We start from the raw sequence: 19,235 nt of genomic DNA, 5'->3' as shown, positions 1-19,235 counted from the left end.
GAGCTTCTAACAAAGGCTGTTTCTTCCTGCAGAAACAGATGACATCCAATGCCTCATGACCAATCTTTTTTACATAATTCAGATGAATAAAGGCTGCACACATTTTAGGTTGTAATAGCAGGAAAGCACAGGTATGACCTAAATACATAAACAATGGTTTTGTTTTGTTAAAGTGTCCCTCTAATGAATGACATTGTGACAGTGAACCAGCATTCACAACCCCAGGAACCTGGAACCAAGCAGCTAAAGGGAATTCTGCAATCATTAATTTTATTGTTTACACCTGTACTTTTTCTGTTGTTACATGTGAGTTTGATTGTGACTGAGGATCTTTGTTGCACGTTGCCCTGGGGAGTTTCAGAGAGGCCCAGCAGCTCCAGGGCTCTGTGACTGGTTAATCTGAGCCCTGGAGGCGCAGTCAGCTATTGAATAAGGAGCATGATCAGAAGGAAACACGTGAGGTGAAAGGTGAAAATATATATTTCTTGTGTGATTATCACAAATAATCTTGAGACTCCAAAACACAGGTGTGACATAGTTGCAACATGTTGTAATTTCTGGTAAAAACGACATCATAAATGTTATTTGTTCCTCCAGTGCTTTTACCTGCTACAACAAGCTAACATTTCCGCAGTGAAAAAGGTGTATAAACCTTGTTTGTTTAGGAATAATATATATTTTTTCAATTATAACAGCAGTGTGAAATAGCTCTAAACCAGTGAGTGTGGGCACAGCTACTGCCACTAGAGGGAGCAACTGTATTTCCCTTTCATTCTCCACTGTTCATAAAACCTATTTTAGAACATTAAAATGTACATGATTTAAAAATAATTTTAAAAAATAAATGTTTTCAGCATTTGACCCATCCTAGTGTTTAGGAGCAGTGGGCTGCCATATGTACGGCACCCGGGGAGCAGTGGAACGGTTCCGTGCTCAGGGACACCACCACGGTCGCACTTGGGCTGTGTTCGAAACCGCATACTCCATACTCCATACTCATCGTTTACACTGCAGCATACTACATGATAACCCACAATGCACTGCGCTCCTACCCGAGCTGAAATCAACAGGCTGAAGCTGATTTCATTTTAGCTCTAAACTCTTTAAATATATCACTTTATCGACATTTCAAACATTTTTAGGCGAGAAAGTAGCCGTTTAGATCCCCAGTTATCGTTAATTTGTCTAAATACCAGCTGTTTACAATTTTGTTCGGACGAATTCGGAGCTACTCAAGCTAACCGTAGTGAGTAACGCACTTTCGGTCATTTTCACAAAAATAAAACACCCGTTGCCCTTTATTATCCGGAAAACCATAACGACAGAATCTGTGCTTTTACTTTGAAAACGGGAAGCGAACCTACCCTCGATGTAGCTAGCTTGAAACCGCCGTTTACCTTTTTAATCAACTATAAATCCAAAGACAGATAGCTAATGGGACATAATATACAACATAATATAACATACCTCAGCCTGAAAATTGGAGGGAAAAATTATATCCGTTATATTTTCAATCGCTAGGTACATTTACATCATTGAGCAACAAAGTCGTTGTGAATTTAATAATTTCATAAAGTGTAATAAAGAATCTCATTTAAAAACTATACTTAGGGTTAAAAACTTATTTAATTTATTAATTAAATAATTGTTCCTAAAAATGCTTAAAAGTTCAATACATAGATAGTCTGACAAATTCATATTAAATTGTTTTACAGGTGGCTTCAAGAGGGCCATATTGCAGAGTGAATCCCCATGTTCCTCTGTTGCGCCTCTATTTTAATGGAGATGACACCAGGAAGGACTTCCGTGTGTCCCGAGAGTCCCTGGAGAGCCTCATCCAGCTCGTGGCAGACATGGGGGAAATCCTTTGAGGTCCTGGTGTTTCTCTACTGGTTGGCCTGTGGAACGTCCTACCATGTCACGTCACCGACGTCACATTGCATTGCATCTTGGGTAATTTGAGTATGAGTAGCAAGCTCGTCATGCATACATACTCAACATTATGGCAAATCTAGTATGCCATCCGGGAACTTCTCGCATACTCAAACTCGCATACTACGCAGAGTTAGTATGAGTAGGCAAGTATGCGGTTTCGAACACAGCCTTGGTCTTTTGGGGACTTGAACTGGTGACTTTGCCACCACCACCACTTACACTTCAAGTACATTTCCTTCATTTCATTTCTTAATTTCCTTACCTGTTTATTGCATTAATTTTATGCACAAAACACTTGTGCATAGAAGTATCCAAATATGTGAAAAACTGATGTATGAAGCTGAATAATAACGCCTATTCATGTGTTGTATACTGTGTTGGTATTTAATGTCCTTGTGTTGTGTGGCACCAATTCAAAAACATTGTTTAATTGACAAAAATATTTTTCTATAAACCAAAGAGCTGTGAGTGTTTTTATGCAATTTTCCTATTTTTTGTAACATACTTTAAATATACTTTGTACTTGTTGTATGGTACAAAAAGTTTGAAAAGGTTATTTTGTTATAACGACAAAATAAGAGAAAATACCACTTCCGTCCGCGACGTTGACGACTTAAAAACGTCATCGTTGTGTCAAGATGAGGTTTGTTTTCTGGACGATTGATTCCTGTTCCGGTACAACACGATCCCCTCTACCGAAGTGAACCGAATGACAATAAAACCAATTAAACTCAACTGACGTCTTTCTATAAAGAAACATTTTAGAAACGTGTCTTTAACCAGCGTCCTTCACGTCGATTCACAAGGAAGGCTCTTTTTTGAGCAGTTAACTGGAAACCCTTTCTAACACCGCCCGGCTAAATTAGTGTTGAACACAAAAACTAACGCTCCCGATGTAACGCGGGAAACACTACTGTGTTGTTTCTACAGAGAGGAAGAGCCGCCACGCTAATTCACATATTTAGGGATATTATCATCACCAGGGACAACAACTGACGTGATCCCACGGACTTTAGCTCTGATTTGAGGAAGTTAATGATAGAGAGAACCGCCGACTGTGTCTTGTTTCCGGACCGTTTGAACCCGGAGCAGCCGTTAATTATATGTCGGTCCGCGCGCTGCCCATTAACGTCTTTCTGTGTAGCCACCGAGCAGTTGTTAGCTCCGACACAAAGAGGGAGTCCTGCTAACGAGCTAAACAACACACGAACATCCTCCACTCTTGACCTGTAAACATGGATACGTTTCAGAAGGTGGAGAAGATAGGCGAAGGGACGTATGGGGTGGTTTACAAAGCCAAGAACAAAGTCACAGGAGAAACTGTTGCTCTGAAGAAAATCCGCCTCGACACGTAAGTGAACTCCTCAGTGTTGTTTGTTATCATCTGCAGGAGCTAACGTTACTGAAGCTAACGCTACTTTTACTTAAAATGTGATGGAAATGTTTTACTCAAAATTCAAAATGTGTTTTTGGCAGGACAAACAGTCATTTATGCAAGGCTGTCATCATCAGGTTGTGACAGTCAGAGTAAAGTTGCAAAGCTTTTTTGAATTTACAAGGATGGTTTCAAAATGTGCAGCTAAACAATAGTAGGACATAGAGGAAATATAAAGGTGATACAAATTATGTTACATTTGAAGAGTATAACACGAGAAAATACATTATTAATATTTAGTGCCTAATTTCTGAAAAGCCTGGTACTAATAGTGATTTAAGTAGATGATTCAGTTCAAGGATACACGATTTAGCTAATCTCTATATTGAGAATAAATCAATGGTTTATAGAATAATGAAGTAAATCATATCTTTATGTGCGTCATCATCTGGACTATCATTTAAGCAAATAACTTTACATTTTTAAGGTAAAAAAATAGTATAAATATCATACATTTAATGGTTTCACAATTTGAAAAAATAGATGAGAAATAGCAGGGTATATTTTAGCTCCGTTTTAAAATGGTGCTTTACTAGCCTTGTTGGAAATCCAGCAGTGGCGGCTGGTGGAGTTTTCTCCAGGGGGGGCTATAACTCCAAAATGTATATTTAAAAAAAGCATGTACTAAGGTATCAAACGAGTGTATTTACATAAATGAAAACAACAAAAACAACATTATAGATAGATAGAAGTGCAAAGAGAAACAAGTGCGATATATAGAGTATGTACAGATGCAGTTAAGAGTGATTATGTAAAGATAAGGGCAGTATAAAGAGGTGGGAATAATTGGCATAGTATAAACAGATGTAGTATGAACAAATATACAGATGTGCTATATTACTATACAGAGGGCCAATATACATATATAATAAATATCTATCAATCTATCTCTCTATCTATTTCTAGATCTATCTCTATATATTTAAATAATATATATCATATACAGTGGGGCAAAAAAGTATTTAGTCAGCCACCAATTGTGCAAGTTCTCCCATTTAAAAAGATGAGAGATGCCTGTAATTTTTTATCATAGGTATACCTCAACTATGAGAGACAGAATGGGGGAAACGATCCAGGAAATCACATTGTAGGATTTTTAATGAATTAATTGGTAAATTCCTCGGTAAAATAAGTATTTGGTCACCTACAAACAAGCAAGATTTCTGGCTCTCACAGACCTGTAACTTCTTCTTTAAGAGGCTCCTCTGTCCTCCACTCGTTACCTGTATTAATGGCACCTTTTTGAACTCGTTATCAGTATAAAAGACACCTGTCCACAACCTCAAACAGTCATACTCCAAACTCCACTATGGCCAAGACCAAAGAGCTGTCAAAGGAGACCAGAGACAAAATTGTAGACCTGCACCAGGCTGGGAAAACTGAATCTGCAATAGGTAAGCAGCTTGGTGTGAAGAAATCAACTGTGGGAGCAATTATTAGAAAATGGAAGACATACAAGACCACTGCTAATCTCCCTCCATCTGGGGCTCCACGCAAGATCTCACCCCGTGGGGTCAAAATGATCACAAGAACGGTGAGCAAAAATCCCAGAACCACACGGGGGGACCTAGTGAATGACCTGCAGAGAGCTGGGACCAAAGTAACAGAGGCTACCATCAGTAACACACTACGCCGCCAGGGACTTAAATCCTGCAGTTCCAGACGTGTCCCCCTGCTTAAGCCAGTACATGTCCAGGCCCGTCTGAAGTTTGCTAGAGGGCATTTGGATGATCCAGAAGAGGATTGGGAGAATGTCATATGGTCAGATGAAACCAAAATAGTACTTTTTGGTAAAAACTCAACTCGTCGTGTTTGGAGGAGAAAGAATGCAGAGTTGCATCCAAAGAACACCATACCTACTGTGAAGCATGCGAGTGGAAACATCATGCTTTGGGGCTGTTTTTCTGCAAAGGGACCAGGACGACTGATCCGTGTAAAGGAAAGAATGAATGGGGCCATGTATCGTGAGATTTAGAGTGAAAACCTCCTTCCATCAGCAAGGGCACTGAAGATGAAGCGTGGCTGGGTCTTTCAGCATGACAATGATCCCAAACACACCGCCAGGGCAATGAAGGAAGTGGCTTCGTAAGAAGCATTTCAAGGTCCTGGAGTGGCCTAGCCAGTCTCCAGATCTCAACCCCATAGAAAATCTTTGGAGGGAGTTGAAAGTCCGTGTTGCCCAGCGACAGCCCCAAAACATCACTGCTTTAGAGGAGATCTGCATGGAGCAATGGGCCAAAATACCAGCAACAGTGTGTGAAAACCTTGTGAAGACTTACAGAAAACGTTTGACCTCTGTCATTGCCAACAAAGGGTATATAACAAAGTATTGAGATGAACTTTTGTTATTGACCAAATACTTATTTTCCACAATCATTTGAAAATAAATTCATTAAAAATCCTACAATGTGATTTCCTGGATTTTTCATTCTGTCTCATAGTTGAGTGTACCTATGATAAAAATTACAGGCCTCTCTCATCTTTTTAAATGGGAGTACTTGCACAATTGGTGGCTGACTAAATACTTTTTTGCCCCACTGTATAACATGGACAATACATACAGATATATATATACAGATGTGCTATATATATGCAGATGTACAGAATGTAATGAAAGAGATGTAGTATGAATATGTAGATGTAGTATGAACAAATATAGAGATATACAGATTATAATGTCATGTAGTGTTCTACTTTTTGTACATACATTTTGCCCTTCTATCCTTGACAGCAGCACATTTCTCAATGACTCTTTGGTTGAAGTCAGGGATGGTTTTGACAAGATTCTTCTCCATAGAGAGCATGGCCAATGCATTAAGACGATACTGTGACATTGTGTTCCTGAGGAAGGTCTTGATTCTCTTCAGTGTTGAGAAGCACCTCTCAGACTCAGCTGTGGTCATAGGAGTTGTGATGAGGATCTTCAGCAGTGCCACAGTCTCTGAGAAGGTGTCCTGAAGATTGTTCCCCATGAAGAGCTGGTACAGAGCCACAGCACCACTGCAGCTCTTGAACTCATCGTTGCTGTAGATGAGAGCCAGTTCAGTTTTCAGCTTGTTCTTGTTCAGCAGTGGGTAAGCCTCCATGGTGGTGTTCAGTGCTGCTTCAGGGAACTGGCTGCGGTACTGCTGGAATCTGTCTGCCTGCAGTAGTGTAGCACTGATCAGATGCTTTGTGAAGGCAAATCTGTGTTTTGCATGGCCCAAGATAGTGTCACAAACCTAAAAAATGAATGCACCAGTTTAATACAATATGGAGATGGCTATTAGTCAGCTTTTCTAATTATTTAAAATATAAAAACGATTAATTTTTTGAATATATGTGTTCATTTAATAGTAACAATGCAAATTAACATTGCACCTCTATAAAACTAGACTATTATATTATATTCATGGGTTTCATGTGACGTCACACATGAATCGCAGCGCCATCTTGAGGACCGTTTACTACGCTAAAGTAAACAATGCCATCTATCTGCTGTGCTGTGGGCTGCAATAACAGCAAGTCAAATAAAGATGGACACACATTTTATAACATTCCCAAGAACACAGAAAGGAGACAGAAATGGATAGCTGCAATTAAAAGGGATCAATGGACGCCAACAGAACACTCCAGGCTGTGCAATGAGCATTTTATTTCGGGTGAGTTGACTTGAAATGACGTTAGGTAGCCTAGCTAGCATGGGTGGAAATTAGCACCAGCCAAATACTGGTATCATCCTCCAGCAGCCTCACAAACCCTCCAGCTTCTCTCACAGTGATAGGATCAAACTCTCCTGAGTCCCTGATGGTTTCAAAACACTGGAGCAGGTCTTCTTTGTGCTCAAAAACAGTGTTCACAGTTCGGCTATGAAAGTTCCACCTCACTGTGCTTGCTCTTGGGAGTCTGTGGGCCACCACTCTATCGAGCACGCTGGTTCTCTTTGGAGATCTTGAAAAAAAACTAGAGAGTCCAGCCAGGTCTGAGAAGAAATTACTCACTTTTGGGATATGGGAAGTCACCTGCTGCATGATGAGGTTAAGTTGGTGAGCATAGCAATGGACATAGTGTGCATTCACATACACGTCTTGGACCTTCTTCTGTACACCACCTTTGGCTCCTCTCATGACACTTGCACCATCATATGCTTGGGAAATGAGCTTGCTCTTCTGGTCATCAGGGAGAATGGAGCTCAACCTATCCAGAAGTGCTGTGGTGATGGAATCAGCTGTGGCACTTTGGAGAGGTATGAACTCAAAAAACCTCTCTTGGACATGATGGGCTTTGTCAATGTAGCGGATCACATGCACCAGCTGACACTGAGTGGAAATGACCACAGAACTTGCCTGTTTTTGTCAACCTCCTCATTGTGCTTACGGATCCCTACCCTGTAGCCTTCATCAAGCTGAGATGAAATGTTTATTTTCCCAAACATGGCTAGTCGCAGTGTATTTTCCATGTGGATCCCAGTTAATTCATGTTTCTTTGCCTTTTCTGAAAAGTGCTTCAAATCAGTCATACCTGTCTTAATCCATGCTGGGTCAGATCCTGACGTTTGAAAAAGGAGGCAGGGAAAGCAGAATAAAGCAGTAGCCTCGCTACACGCAGTTAGCCAAGCCTTGTTGCTAAATCAGGTCCTGGAAAAACAACGAGTATATTGTCTCCCTCTGTCTTTTGACTGCTGATGAATCGCGATGTACGGCTGATCAGGTCCGAGCTCTTTCACGTTGAGCTTCTCCTGATATGTTCTCCTCTCAAAAGGTGTTCTCTGAGGTGACTTCACTGAATTATTTAATATATCTTTCTCCATTTTGCATCTCTGTCCGATCGTCTCCAACTCAAGTCGCGGGAGTTGGAGACGATCGGATCGGCTGTGACGTCAGCCCCGCCGCCGTATCAATGGCGGGACGGTGGTACGTAAATCCAGCTCGGGGCGCAGGAGAGGTGCGCCCCAACATCGTCCTATCTCTTGTATTGAAGAGGAGCTACTGCGCATGTACAACTTTTAACGAGAGTCTATTCGCCTTATTCACCTGGCGGCCATTTTGAAACTCGAACGAGGCTGAGGGGTACACAAACCCGGAAGTTTGACTCCGACGCATACGATCTATGGAAGATTCAGCAGCACCAGCAATGGAAACTCCAGTGTGGACCACCAACCTTTCTTGTTTGCCAGAATTAACAATTCAAAATGTGGAGCAGTGGGCCAGTACCGACTGCAACATCCCCCGGGTTGCTTTTCACAAGGCAGTCTTGGAGGAAATGCTCCGAACACACTTTTGTGTATGTGTTTATCTGCATCAGTTAATAAAATGTAATCATACAAACATTTTAACATGTATAATTTCATTGATCAGACTCAATGTGACTCCTACATCCTCATCCTAGCTAGGAAAACTGATGTGATGTGTTTCCTAGGTTAGCTTGTGACTAGAAGCTAATACAAACAATACACTCAGAATATGCTTATACTAGTGAATTTGTGGTGGTAGATTTTAATAACATACTACTAATGGACTAGACTGTATATTTCAACAACCTGGCTCTCCGCCTTAATCTATCTACTAAAACTTGCGAGTTCAAGCTAGCAGTAGCCTGGCTAGCTGCTAGCGATACAAGCTAGTTATGGAGCCGGCTCAGCCTCACAGCAGCAGACATATAAAACTCAATAAAACTTACCTTAAAATTACGACCAGGATCCCTTCTGATTTTTACTATCCATTGCCGACATAGTCCATGATCGATGGGGAAACGGTGAAAAGTTTGTCCTTGGTTAGATTTTTTCCTTTTTGATGATGTGCATTGGGGAACACAGCAGTGAGGCGCCATTGAAATCGCGTTGTGAGAACTCCCGGAAGTGGTAAGTGTACCCCTCAGGCTCGGTGGAACGTTCGAGGTGAATAAGGCGAATCGGCAAATATTGCTGCGCCCCAGGGCGGAAATACGTCACCAATCAGACAATGTCAAGGAACGAAACAACTTTACTCATCATTAACTATAAAATATTTATCTTGCACATCTAAAAAAATATATACATATATTTCGAAATATTTTTATTTTATTGTTTCATTTTAATTTAATTTTTTTTATGTCTTATTCAAGGAAATGTGGTGAGGTGAGTGGTGGGGCGGCGCCCTAGCGCCCTCTATTGGCCAGCCGCCACTGAAATCCAGTACTTGAAGTGTGAAATAAAAGCTCTGCTCCATTTTATGTTGGCAAAGGTAGACTTCCAGAAGAGCACCTTGAAGACCTGCTTCCAATCACCAGTGTCTGATGACCTATACAATTAAAAGTAAACCAGGGAAATGTATTTCAGCCACCAGCCTTCATGCTGTTAGTGCTAAGAACACAACTTTGGGATTTAAAGTGCTTGTGTGTTGAATGGATATTGCTCCATTGCAGGATGTGTAATTACAATTCATTATTTCAGGCACTACTCGTATAATTCCCTACACATTAAAGACGTTTCAGATATGTAAACATTGTTTCGCAGACTTCAGCCGGTGGAATCATTGACTCCTTTTATCAGTTTTCTGACATTTGTGACTTCAGTAAGCCAATGCTGTGATTTCCTTTTTAAGTTATTTTTTAGAGAAAATCTAAGTGCTTGAATACAATTAATTGAAACCATTCTAAAATAATCAAACGTGCAATTGAAAAGAAAGAGCTAAAGTTAAAATGGCAACATTATCAAAGCTGGCATTAATGAATGAACTTCAGTAACAAAACTTGTTCTTTTATTTAATTCAGGGAAACAGAGGGTGTACCAAGCACTGCCATCCGAGAGATTTCACTCCTCAAAGAACTCAGTCACCCCAATATTGTCAAGTAAGTCCCAGTTATGTTCCAGCTTTAAGTGAAATCTCAAGATTCTCTGGTTACTTGTTTCTGTCAGTTTTAAGCCAACCTGTGGGTTGACATGTTTCAGGTTGCGAGATGTCATCCACACCGAGAACAAGCTCTACCTTGTGTTTGAGTTCCTTCATCAGGATCTAAAGAAGTTCATGGACTCCTTCACAGTCGCTGGTATCCCACTGCCTCTGGTTAAGGTAAATGCCCGCTACTTTTTGCAAAGCCTCAATTTCTACAAGAAATCAAAGGTAATTTGACTAACTTGTGTGTTTTATATATTTTTTGTTTGCTTTTAGAGTTATCTTTTCCAGCTGCTGCAAGGCCTGGCCTTCTGCCACTCTCACAGGGTTCTTCATCGAGACCTTAAGCCCCAGAATCTCCTCATCAACGCCCAGGGGGAGATCAAGCTTGCTGACTTTGGTCTGGCAAGAGCCTTTGGGGTGCCTGTCCGCACATACACACACGAGGTAATGTGCTCGGCTGCCCTGTTCATGCATGTCAACATGCTCCTTCCAGTCATATGGTTTAAAGTGTATTTCCAAAACTAGATAAGCACAGACTGACATTTTCTTGGCAGATCTTCTTTCTTTCAATGGACTGACAATGATTCACCACATCAAATAATATTTTTGTCGCGTTTCATTAATAGAGATTTCATTTGTTGGTTCAGAGGTGTAAGAGAAGAATCAATGAAACGATTATTCCATAGGCCTATGTAAGGACACATATTTGTATCATTTGTTGTAGCTTACACTATGTATTTTTTTCTTCTTATTTATACAAAAGTATTTATGAATCAGTATCTATTTATAAGAATGTTAAGGTGTGTGTATTGTTCAATTATATTTGTGTATTTGGCATAGAATCGGCCTTTTGTACTACTTTATAACAAAATCAGCTGATAACCAGTCACAGCTGATCGATCAGTACATTTCTATTATTGCCATACCCAGCAGGAATGGGCTCTTGATCATGTGTTAAACAAAACTGTTACATGGTGTTTCTTTAGTTTCTGACAATGTATTTTGGTTAAGAAGAAATCGTGATTTCCTAAATACACACATGCTTCTGTGATATTTTTCAGGTGGTAACACTTTGGTACAGAGCACCAGAAATTCTTCTGGGCTGTAAATACTACTCCACAGCTGTCGACATCTGGAGTCTGGGCTGCATCTTTGCTGAAATGGTAATTGAAATGCATGAAGCCTACGCATGACGCATAATGGACCATATGTAATATCCAGCTAACAGGCTCGTCTCACTGTCCTCCGTTGTGCAGCTCACCAAGAAGGCCTTGTTACCCGGAGACTCAGAGATCGATCAGATATTCAGAATCTTCCGCACTTTGGGCACGCCTGATGAGACTGTCTGGCCTGGAGTCACATTGATGCCTGACTACAAACCCTCTTTCCCTAAGTGGGCCCGGCAGGATTTAGCCAAAGTGGTGCCGATTCTTGATGAAGATGGAAGAGAACTGCTCGGAGTGAGAACATTTCTAATTCATTCATTCATATGTTACTTTAGACCAGATTACCTCTGTAAAGGTAGTTGCTTTTGTGTATTTGGTTTTGTAAATGCACCTGAATGCAGCAAAGTCATGTCCCAAGACACTTCGTCCCTCTCACACTCAAGCATACCGCTATAGGACACCCTTATAGTAAATCTGCAACAACTGGCTGATTAATTGATTCAGTGTGATTTGTTTAAATATCTTGTTTTGTCAAATTGAAAACCTAAATGTATTTAGTATAATATAAAACAAAACTGAGAAAAGCAAGGAATCTCCATTTTTGTGAGGCTTAAAACAGCATTTTCCCAAAACTTTGTAAAAAAACGTGTTAAAACATGAATTGATTATCAAAACAGTTGGTGTTTATTTTACTGTTGTTCCACTAGTTGATTTATTTATTCAGACTAAAAAAAACTCAATTAACAAGTCATCAGTCACAGCCTGCTTCAGAGACACAGCGTTTGACTGTATTTCTGTTTTTGTTCTTCCAGGAAATGCTGAGTTACGATCCAAACAAAAGGATATCTGCCAAAAACGCCCTTGTACATCGATACTTCCGCGACGTCACCATGCCAATTCCTCATCTGAGACTCTGAGCAGAGCAGGGTGTGAGTCTGTTTTAATGCCAACAATGTCTGAGCAATAAGGACCTCCTCTCCTCATTTCCACCAGTGGAAGACATAAAGTGGACACTACGGGACACGTTGGATCCTTTCATGGACGTCACACTTAAAACCAGCTTTCTAAGACGGTTGACCTCCCGAGAGTTTCGCTGTGTTTTCAGCCACAATGTTCTAATAGTTACAAACATTTAACTGTAATTTTCAATTTCAATATTCTGCATATTTTTGTGCAACTGCCATTTCTGATGTTAGTGTTATTTGTGATTGGGAAAGTCCCCTGATTGATTCTCGAAAACTGCCATTGCATTTCCCTATTTTAGGATGTCAATTCATATAATCTATTAGTTAGAGTAATTAAGTTTGGGATGGTGCAAGATACAAACGTCAAGCTCTTTGAGACTGAGCAGCAGCAGCAGCTGAATGACAGATGTGAGTGACCGTTGCATCGTCAGCTAATCTAAAACCGTTGGTGCTGAAAAACTACAAACGTACTCTTTAAGGTTGATTTTCGTGCAGCTAAATTCTTTAAAGTTGGTTCTGAAGTATCTTGAAGTGATTTTCTAACAGCACCTTTAGTTGTTTATCACACACACATGTTTGTTGGTCGTTCAGGTTTGCTTGCAGGATTACAAAACTGAAGTTCTCAGCGTTGTACATAGTTGTCCCTGTTGTCATTCAGATTTAACAGAATTGAATGTGCTGTTGCCTCTTTCTTACTCTAGATTTTATTCAAATGTAATGCATTGTTTTTTATGGATATTGTTTATTTACAGTTTTAAAAAAATAAACTTGTTTAAACAGCTGTTACAGTTTGTGCTTGTTGAAGGTATTTTTAGTCTGAAGGTCTGCAGAGTACGTCACAGTTCAAGTGAACAATATTTTCTTCAGCTCTGGAGCCAAGTGAAATGATTACACTAAAAGCTTTGAGAGACTCAAATACCAGTTGTCTTTGTTAAATGACATGAATGTTACACTGTAGTATGTTACCACTACTACAGTTGACATCTCGACAGACACATTAAAGAAGCACGTCACCCACAAAAGGATTGTATACCTTGAAGATAAATATTTTTTCTCCACTGCGTCCAGGTTGAGCACAGAATTAAGAAAAACAGCCAAAGTCTTGAGTTGAATCAAATGGGGGCTGCGTTTAACAACAGTCGAGGCCAGTGAGATAATGTTCCTCAAGAATTTGAGGTAGCTGGGTGAGTAATATGTTAATAATAATGGCCGTTCTGCAGGTTCAATATTTATTTGATAGTCTGGAGTGTGCTGTGATTGTTTAGCTGGCCAGCTCTGTTGTGATTGGTCAACCGCCCCTTAGCCTATTACATACAATGTGCTTTGATGTCACTATGTCACGGAAGTAAATAAAGGATCCAATTGAGTTGTTTCAGGCATGGGGGGGAGAGTGTGGGAGAGAAACTCCCTCTGGAGGAACTTTGGGATTTAAGCCTTTGCAGACCATTAACATGCACAACATTTGGTTATAACAAAATATGAAATGACCTTAGTGTTTTATATTTATCGTGCTATGCAAACTTTTTTTTTTATTGTCACTTAGTACAAGTACTAAGGCAACGAAATGCACTTAGCATCTCACCAGAAGAACAAAACAGTAATCAAGTGCGGAGTGAAGTCAATGAAATACATGAAATAACTATTATTATCTGTCGTATTTAGAAGCCATAATAGTCAATGCAGGTCCCCTTCAGTAGAGAAAGTTACCTTGGAAAATCTGACTCAGAGATACATGCAAACAATGCATTGCTGTAGGCCATAGTGTCTTCTCTCACATCACCACTGAGGGGCCCCAAAGTCTAAAAGGCCTTTTCAGTTTGGATCTGCTCACAGAATATGACAGACTCACTTTGTTAATTGGTGTAGTTGCAATTTATTTTCTCAATGTCCAATATTAAGGAGGAAATAAAAATACATGATACTAGGAAAATATCATATTGTAAGCAAACAGTATAAAATAGATATGTTATAAATTAATAAACAATCGCATTACATGAGGCATAATTCAAATAGTGGTGGTCTTTGTCAATTTTGTCGAATTTATTTAAAGCAAACGCCACAAAATACCTATGTGCTCCACTAATTCAAAAACTGAAATACAACAGCACTAGCCAGCTAGCTGTTTCTTGCATGTATCATAATGACAACACCAGGGATATTTTGACCAGGATAGTTCTTGATTTCTTTTAAACTAGCTTTAACCTAAAAGTTTAAAGACTGATGTCTTAATAAAGCTGTAAAATGAAATACGACCCATAACTAAATGTACATTTGTAATGCTACATTCTGAACCAAGCATTGCCTGTTATACAGTATGTGATTCAGAATACAGAAATGCAGTGAAGTCTGATAAGAAGTCAGCTCAATAGATCACCTATAGGTATCACCATGATATCTTTCAGGTGTGGCACTATGACTACAATTCTCATAAGTAAACATTTCAGGGAATACTTAAAGTAATTGCAAAGATTTTGGACTCAAAGCCACTACTGGTGCATGTTTAGCCAAACATACACAATCATGAATCACTGCTGACCATTTTGCCTAATTTGTGTTGGCAACTTTGTTGTTGTTCTTTTGCTTGAATTGTCAATGTGCACTATATTTTGGAAAATGTTAAATGTTAAACCAATTAAGAATTAAATTATTTAACTATTTCCAAATAGCACAACTGGTAAAAATAGGATTAACCAGATCATGGTTGTAGTCGTCATCAACTGGTCAAATTTGTTTTCTTTATCATTTTACCAGACATTGTTTAAAATTGTCATGATTAGCGTACCCTTGAACCCCAAATTGAAATCAGTTCATCCTTGAGACAAAGTGTCAAATTGGAATAAATCCCCTCAAGGTGTTTTTGAGATTTGTCATTCACAAAAATTGGACACAAATAGGAAATAAAGCATCAGCATAGTCTGCAGTAATACAAAGTACACATGATTTGTAGTTAAGGACCTACACACTTGGTAACACAGTTGTGTTAGTGTGTTTGTGGAAGATTTGGAAGGATGGTTTAAAATATTATTTAGCTCAGATTTCTAGTTTCTTTTTCATGATAAGCTTGTAGAGGATCTGGTAGCCATCGTCCCAGGCGTAGAGTAGCTGCTCCTGAGGGTTGTATTTCAGACTGGAGTGAGCTCCGTAACGCTTTGGAAAGTAAACCAGTGGTGCTTCTTCGTTGGTCACCATGTCATTGACGTCAAACACACACTGGATACGTGAGCGCCCTGGCTGCTTGGTGTTGTAGACCACATACAAAGTGCCACAGATGACAAAAGCCGCCTCTGCGTTCTCCCTCTGACAGTTTGTTTCCCACATTTGCTCAATGTCAAGCGAGTTGGCGTCCATTTTGGCCATAGAGATGTACCTCTCGTTCTGCCGCGTGGCGTAAATGGCCCACAAACCTTCCTCGTCCACAGCCAGGTCCATCACTGTCTCTGGGGTCAGGCCATATACGGGGAGATGATCCTGCACTGGAAACACAGCGCTGTCCGTCACAGAGCCGTTCTTCATGTCATATTTAACCACCATCATCTCTTCTACCTGGTTTATATAGTATGCGTAATTGTTTAAGACAACATGTCCTGTTCCCTTCCAGGCGGACGGCAGCTTCAGGTTCTTGGACAGAGACATCCCAAGTGAGCGAGCAAAGTCCTGAATGGAGGAGAATTCATGGATGGTGTCTTCATCTGTCCCATTAAAGATGAAGACCTTTCCAGAGCCCCGGCCCGTGTCTTTGGTCCACATACCCTTTGGCCCTCCAACTCGCTTCAAGATCTTCATGGCCTTTATGCTAGAGATCATGTCACTGCAGTCTGAAAGAGAGAGCGCAACAGACTTTATTTGACAAGTGACAACTGGCAGACATGCTGACATTGTTCACAGTTTATAAGCAGTTAAACATCTCATGACTTCTTTTAAAGGAATAATGTATAGGTTAATAAATGTACCAGTATGAGCACTAAATTGGTTAAAGGTCTTAAAAGTTGAACCAGTCACCAATATAGCATACTGAACAGGAAGTTTCCATGAAAAGTCCAGCATTTAAAACCATACCCTGTAGTTTTCAGTCTTCAGTTTTTGTGACACATGTAGAAAAATAGATCCCAAGTAGACTGCAGCATTTAGGCTTCTTTTTCCTATCCCAGGCAATCACTTAAAGTTTGTCTTTATTCCTGACATTTTGACTTCAGTCTCGTATCCCAAAACGGAGAAAATGTTGCCTTCTTCCTTTATCCCCTCTTACACCTGGCCCTAATACTCTTCTGTAATCATAATTACTGTTTTGATAATCTGCAAAGTGACCCATTTAAATGACCAGAAACTTGAAAATGTGCTTGTTTTTAGTACTTTTAGTTGTTTATAGTTGTTTGTTCTGATTAACAGATCCCACTTCACCTCAAACCTCACCTGATAGTTTTGAGTACTTAGCCTTCTGCTTCTCCTTCACCAACGTCACCTGCTGCTCTATCAGCTTGTCGTCGACGTCTACACACGGCTGAGCGCCATTCTGTGTCTCCAGGTAGTCCAGCTCTCGCTCCACACGGTCCACCCTCGTCCCCACGCCGTCCAGATTCACCCTCAGAAACTCTTCTCTTTATCTAGGCTCTCCAGCTGGGACACCATCTGTTGCTTCAGCTCCCGCAGCTCCGAGGCGTAGCGGGCGGTCTGCTCATGCCACAAAGAGATCCGGTCCTGTTTTCAAACAAGGTGACAGAATATTTGTTATTATTATACAAGCTGTCACACTTGTTTCTATCCAACCTGGATGTACTGTAGTAATGTGACCCATACACAGTCTTTCATTTCACAGGAACTGTAAATACATCTTTGACAAAACCATAATTCTATGTTTTTTCCAGGCTGAATAAATAGACTGAAGTTGAAAGGCATAATAAGTAGGACGCTCATCCTTCAAACAACCAGGTTCAGACCACACGTGGCATGTTTCCTCCCTACTCAAATGTGTTTTTAGCAAAACACTGAATCATATACCAGCTCTCTCCCCAGCAGACCCGGACCTCTGACCTGCAGAGCAGGAAAAGGAAATGAGATTTTCTCTAGAGGTCTCAACTGTGAAAACAGTCATGTTTGTGTGGAAAACAGGAAGCTGGACTTTGTTCTCAATGTTGTGTTGTTACTAGAGAAGTTTTTCAAACTGAAGCTCACAATGAACCATTGGAAGAAAGTGAACTGACAACATGTTAAAGATAAAACACTCATTGTTGTACTTCATATACGACAATTTGACCTAGTTAATTTGTGATAGCCCTGTTTTATGTTTGTATTTTTTATGTATTTTTACTTTTGATTTCGATCTTGCTCATTTTAAGCAGACCATTTTAATGTGTAATACATCTAAAGATATGTTGTTTGTTTGAGTTTTATTTATTGAACTATGTAAGAATGACGCTCTACATGAGAACAGAACATGTTTTATTCTGTTGATTTTAACAAAAGCATAACCTTAGGGGAACACCTGGGAACAGAATAACAGAATGACGAGATCCCCATAGAGAGCTATTACCTGGTTCTTAAGCGGATATTTCAAACACTATGAGAGACATTTGTAAATGTGACATTAGAAAATATGCAATGCAAATATGGACTCTTCTAAGTCCTAAACTGTTTATCTCAGTCTCTGAACACAGACAAGAAGCTCACAGAGCTGCATTTTCCTCAGGATTTGCCCACATCTGCGTTTCATTGCCAATGCCCTGTCCCTGGAAGTTTCCCCTCAGAGGGACTCTGGAGCGCAGGGCTCGACAGGGAGGTAAAAGGATTCTTACCTCAATAGCGAGCAGCCTCCGCTCCAAGTAGTCAATCAGTGCTTGGTGCTGAGCGCTGGCAAAGCACACCAAAGTAACCAATACAACAAGTCCTCTCATTTTTCTCAGCCCGGTGTGTCCTCAGCTCCTGGAGAAGTTTTGACCGGAGCGGAGAGAGAGTGTGTGGAGGAGCCAGCAGATTCCCAGAGGTGGGCTGGAATGTTTTAGTAAGCTGTCTGGGAGGAGCCAGAAACATCTGGGAAAGATGGAGGAACACAGGCCCTCAGTGAGACAAGACACTGCTTTTAATTTTCACTTGACCTGATTGACTGATCCCATCGCTCCAGGCTTCCCATCCCTCTTGTTTGTTTTTTCCCTCATGAATACACAAAATAAATCCTCTATAACTGACCAAACCTCGTACAGTTTTATCTTTTTTTGGTGCTTGTGATAGTTTCAGATAAATAAATGGTTTCTGCTGCAGGGCCTTGTACTGCCTCCTGTATTTGTCATGGTTTGAGATTTCGGCCATGGCAAATGTTTGTAGGTATATATGGTTCTGAGGGGAAGGCTGTTTTTTCCATAAAACAGAGGACATCAAAGTTACATAGGAGGAGGAAGCGTAATGTGAGTGGAGGCAGGAGTCATAGAAACACTGAACCTCTGTGGTATAAGAAAGACTATATTTACTGTCTACATTAAACTCGTTAGCAGCGCAAAAATGAAAGATTCGGTGCAATAGAATATGAACAATTCTATTCAATAAATTTCTAAGATTTTGTGTCAAAAAGTATCTTATTTTTGAATGGGGAATTTTATTATGTGGCTCATTTTGACAGGAGCAGGCATATCTTGTGTCTGATTGTGTTTAAGTTTGCTGAGGTCATTGCTTTCGGTCCTTTATTCATGCTCTCGTTTGTGACGTTATGCAAATGTGTTAAATGGACTTTGCAAATCAAAATTGTATTGTTTTTGCTCTTTACAAACTGTGATGCAATAGTTTTCAATTCTAACATTTTCAGCATCCCTGCAGGATGACTTTAAGCACACAGCCCATTGGCACTATTTTTAAAGCATGGTGGTTTTTATCCTGGTTATATCACTGATGCAAT

General features: G+C 40.1%; 2 protein-coding genes across 4 annotated transcripts; one reads left to right on the top strand and one right to left on the bottom strand.

Moving 5' to 3' along the window:
• The first annotated feature begins 1,010 nt into the window (after positions 1-1,010).
• cdk2 (cyclin dependent kinase 2) lies at positions 1,011-13,141 on the top strand. 3 transcript variants are annotated; one of them, XM_063910359.1, is made up of 8 exons: positions 1,011-1,246; positions 1,716-1,953; positions 10,100-10,177; positions 10,278-10,398; positions 10,498-10,668; positions 11,286-11,387; positions 11,481-11,684; positions 12,203-13,141. In XM_063910359.1, the coding sequence occupies exons 2-8, from the start codon at positions 1,916-1,918 to the stop codon at positions 12,305-12,307; spliced, it is 819 nt and encodes a 272-aa protein (XP_063766429.1). In that variant the 5' UTR covers positions 1,011-1,246; positions 1,716-1,915; the 3' UTR covers positions 12,308-13,141. The 3 variants fall into 3 exon arrangements, with proteins under 3 accessions (XP_063766429.1, XP_063766428.1, XP_063766427.1); XM_063910358.1 differs by lacking the exons at positions 1,011-1,246; positions 1,716-1,953 and adding an exon at positions 1,997-3,286; XM_063910357.1 differs by lacking the exons at positions 1,011-1,246; positions 1,716-1,953 and adding an exon at positions 6,734-7,595.
• A 676-nt stretch (positions 13,142-13,817) lies between these two features.
• Positions 13,818-18,326, bottom strand: olfml3b (olfactomedin-like 3b). The gene is given in 4 exon segments (XM_063910356.1): positions 13,818-16,170; positions 16,766-16,948; positions 16,951-17,050; positions 18,145-18,326. Coding segments are annotated over 4 exon segments (1,167 nt in total). The 5' UTR covers positions 18,244-18,326; the 3' UTR covers positions 13,818-15,385.
• Positions 18,327-19,235: the final 909 nt, after the last annotated feature.

The sequence above is a fragment of the Eleginops maclovinus genome, chromosome 20 (genome assembly GCF_036324505.1).
Source record: "Eleginops maclovinus isolate JMC-PN-2008 ecotype Puerto Natales chromosome 20, JC_Emac_rtc_rv5, whole genome shotgun sequence".
Classification (NCBI taxonomy): domain Eukaryota; kingdom Metazoa; phylum Chordata; class Actinopteri; order Perciformes; family Eleginopidae; genus Eleginops; species Eleginops maclovinus.
Note: the sequence above shows the minus strand (reverse complement) of the source record. Positions and strands in the feature narration are given on the sequence as shown.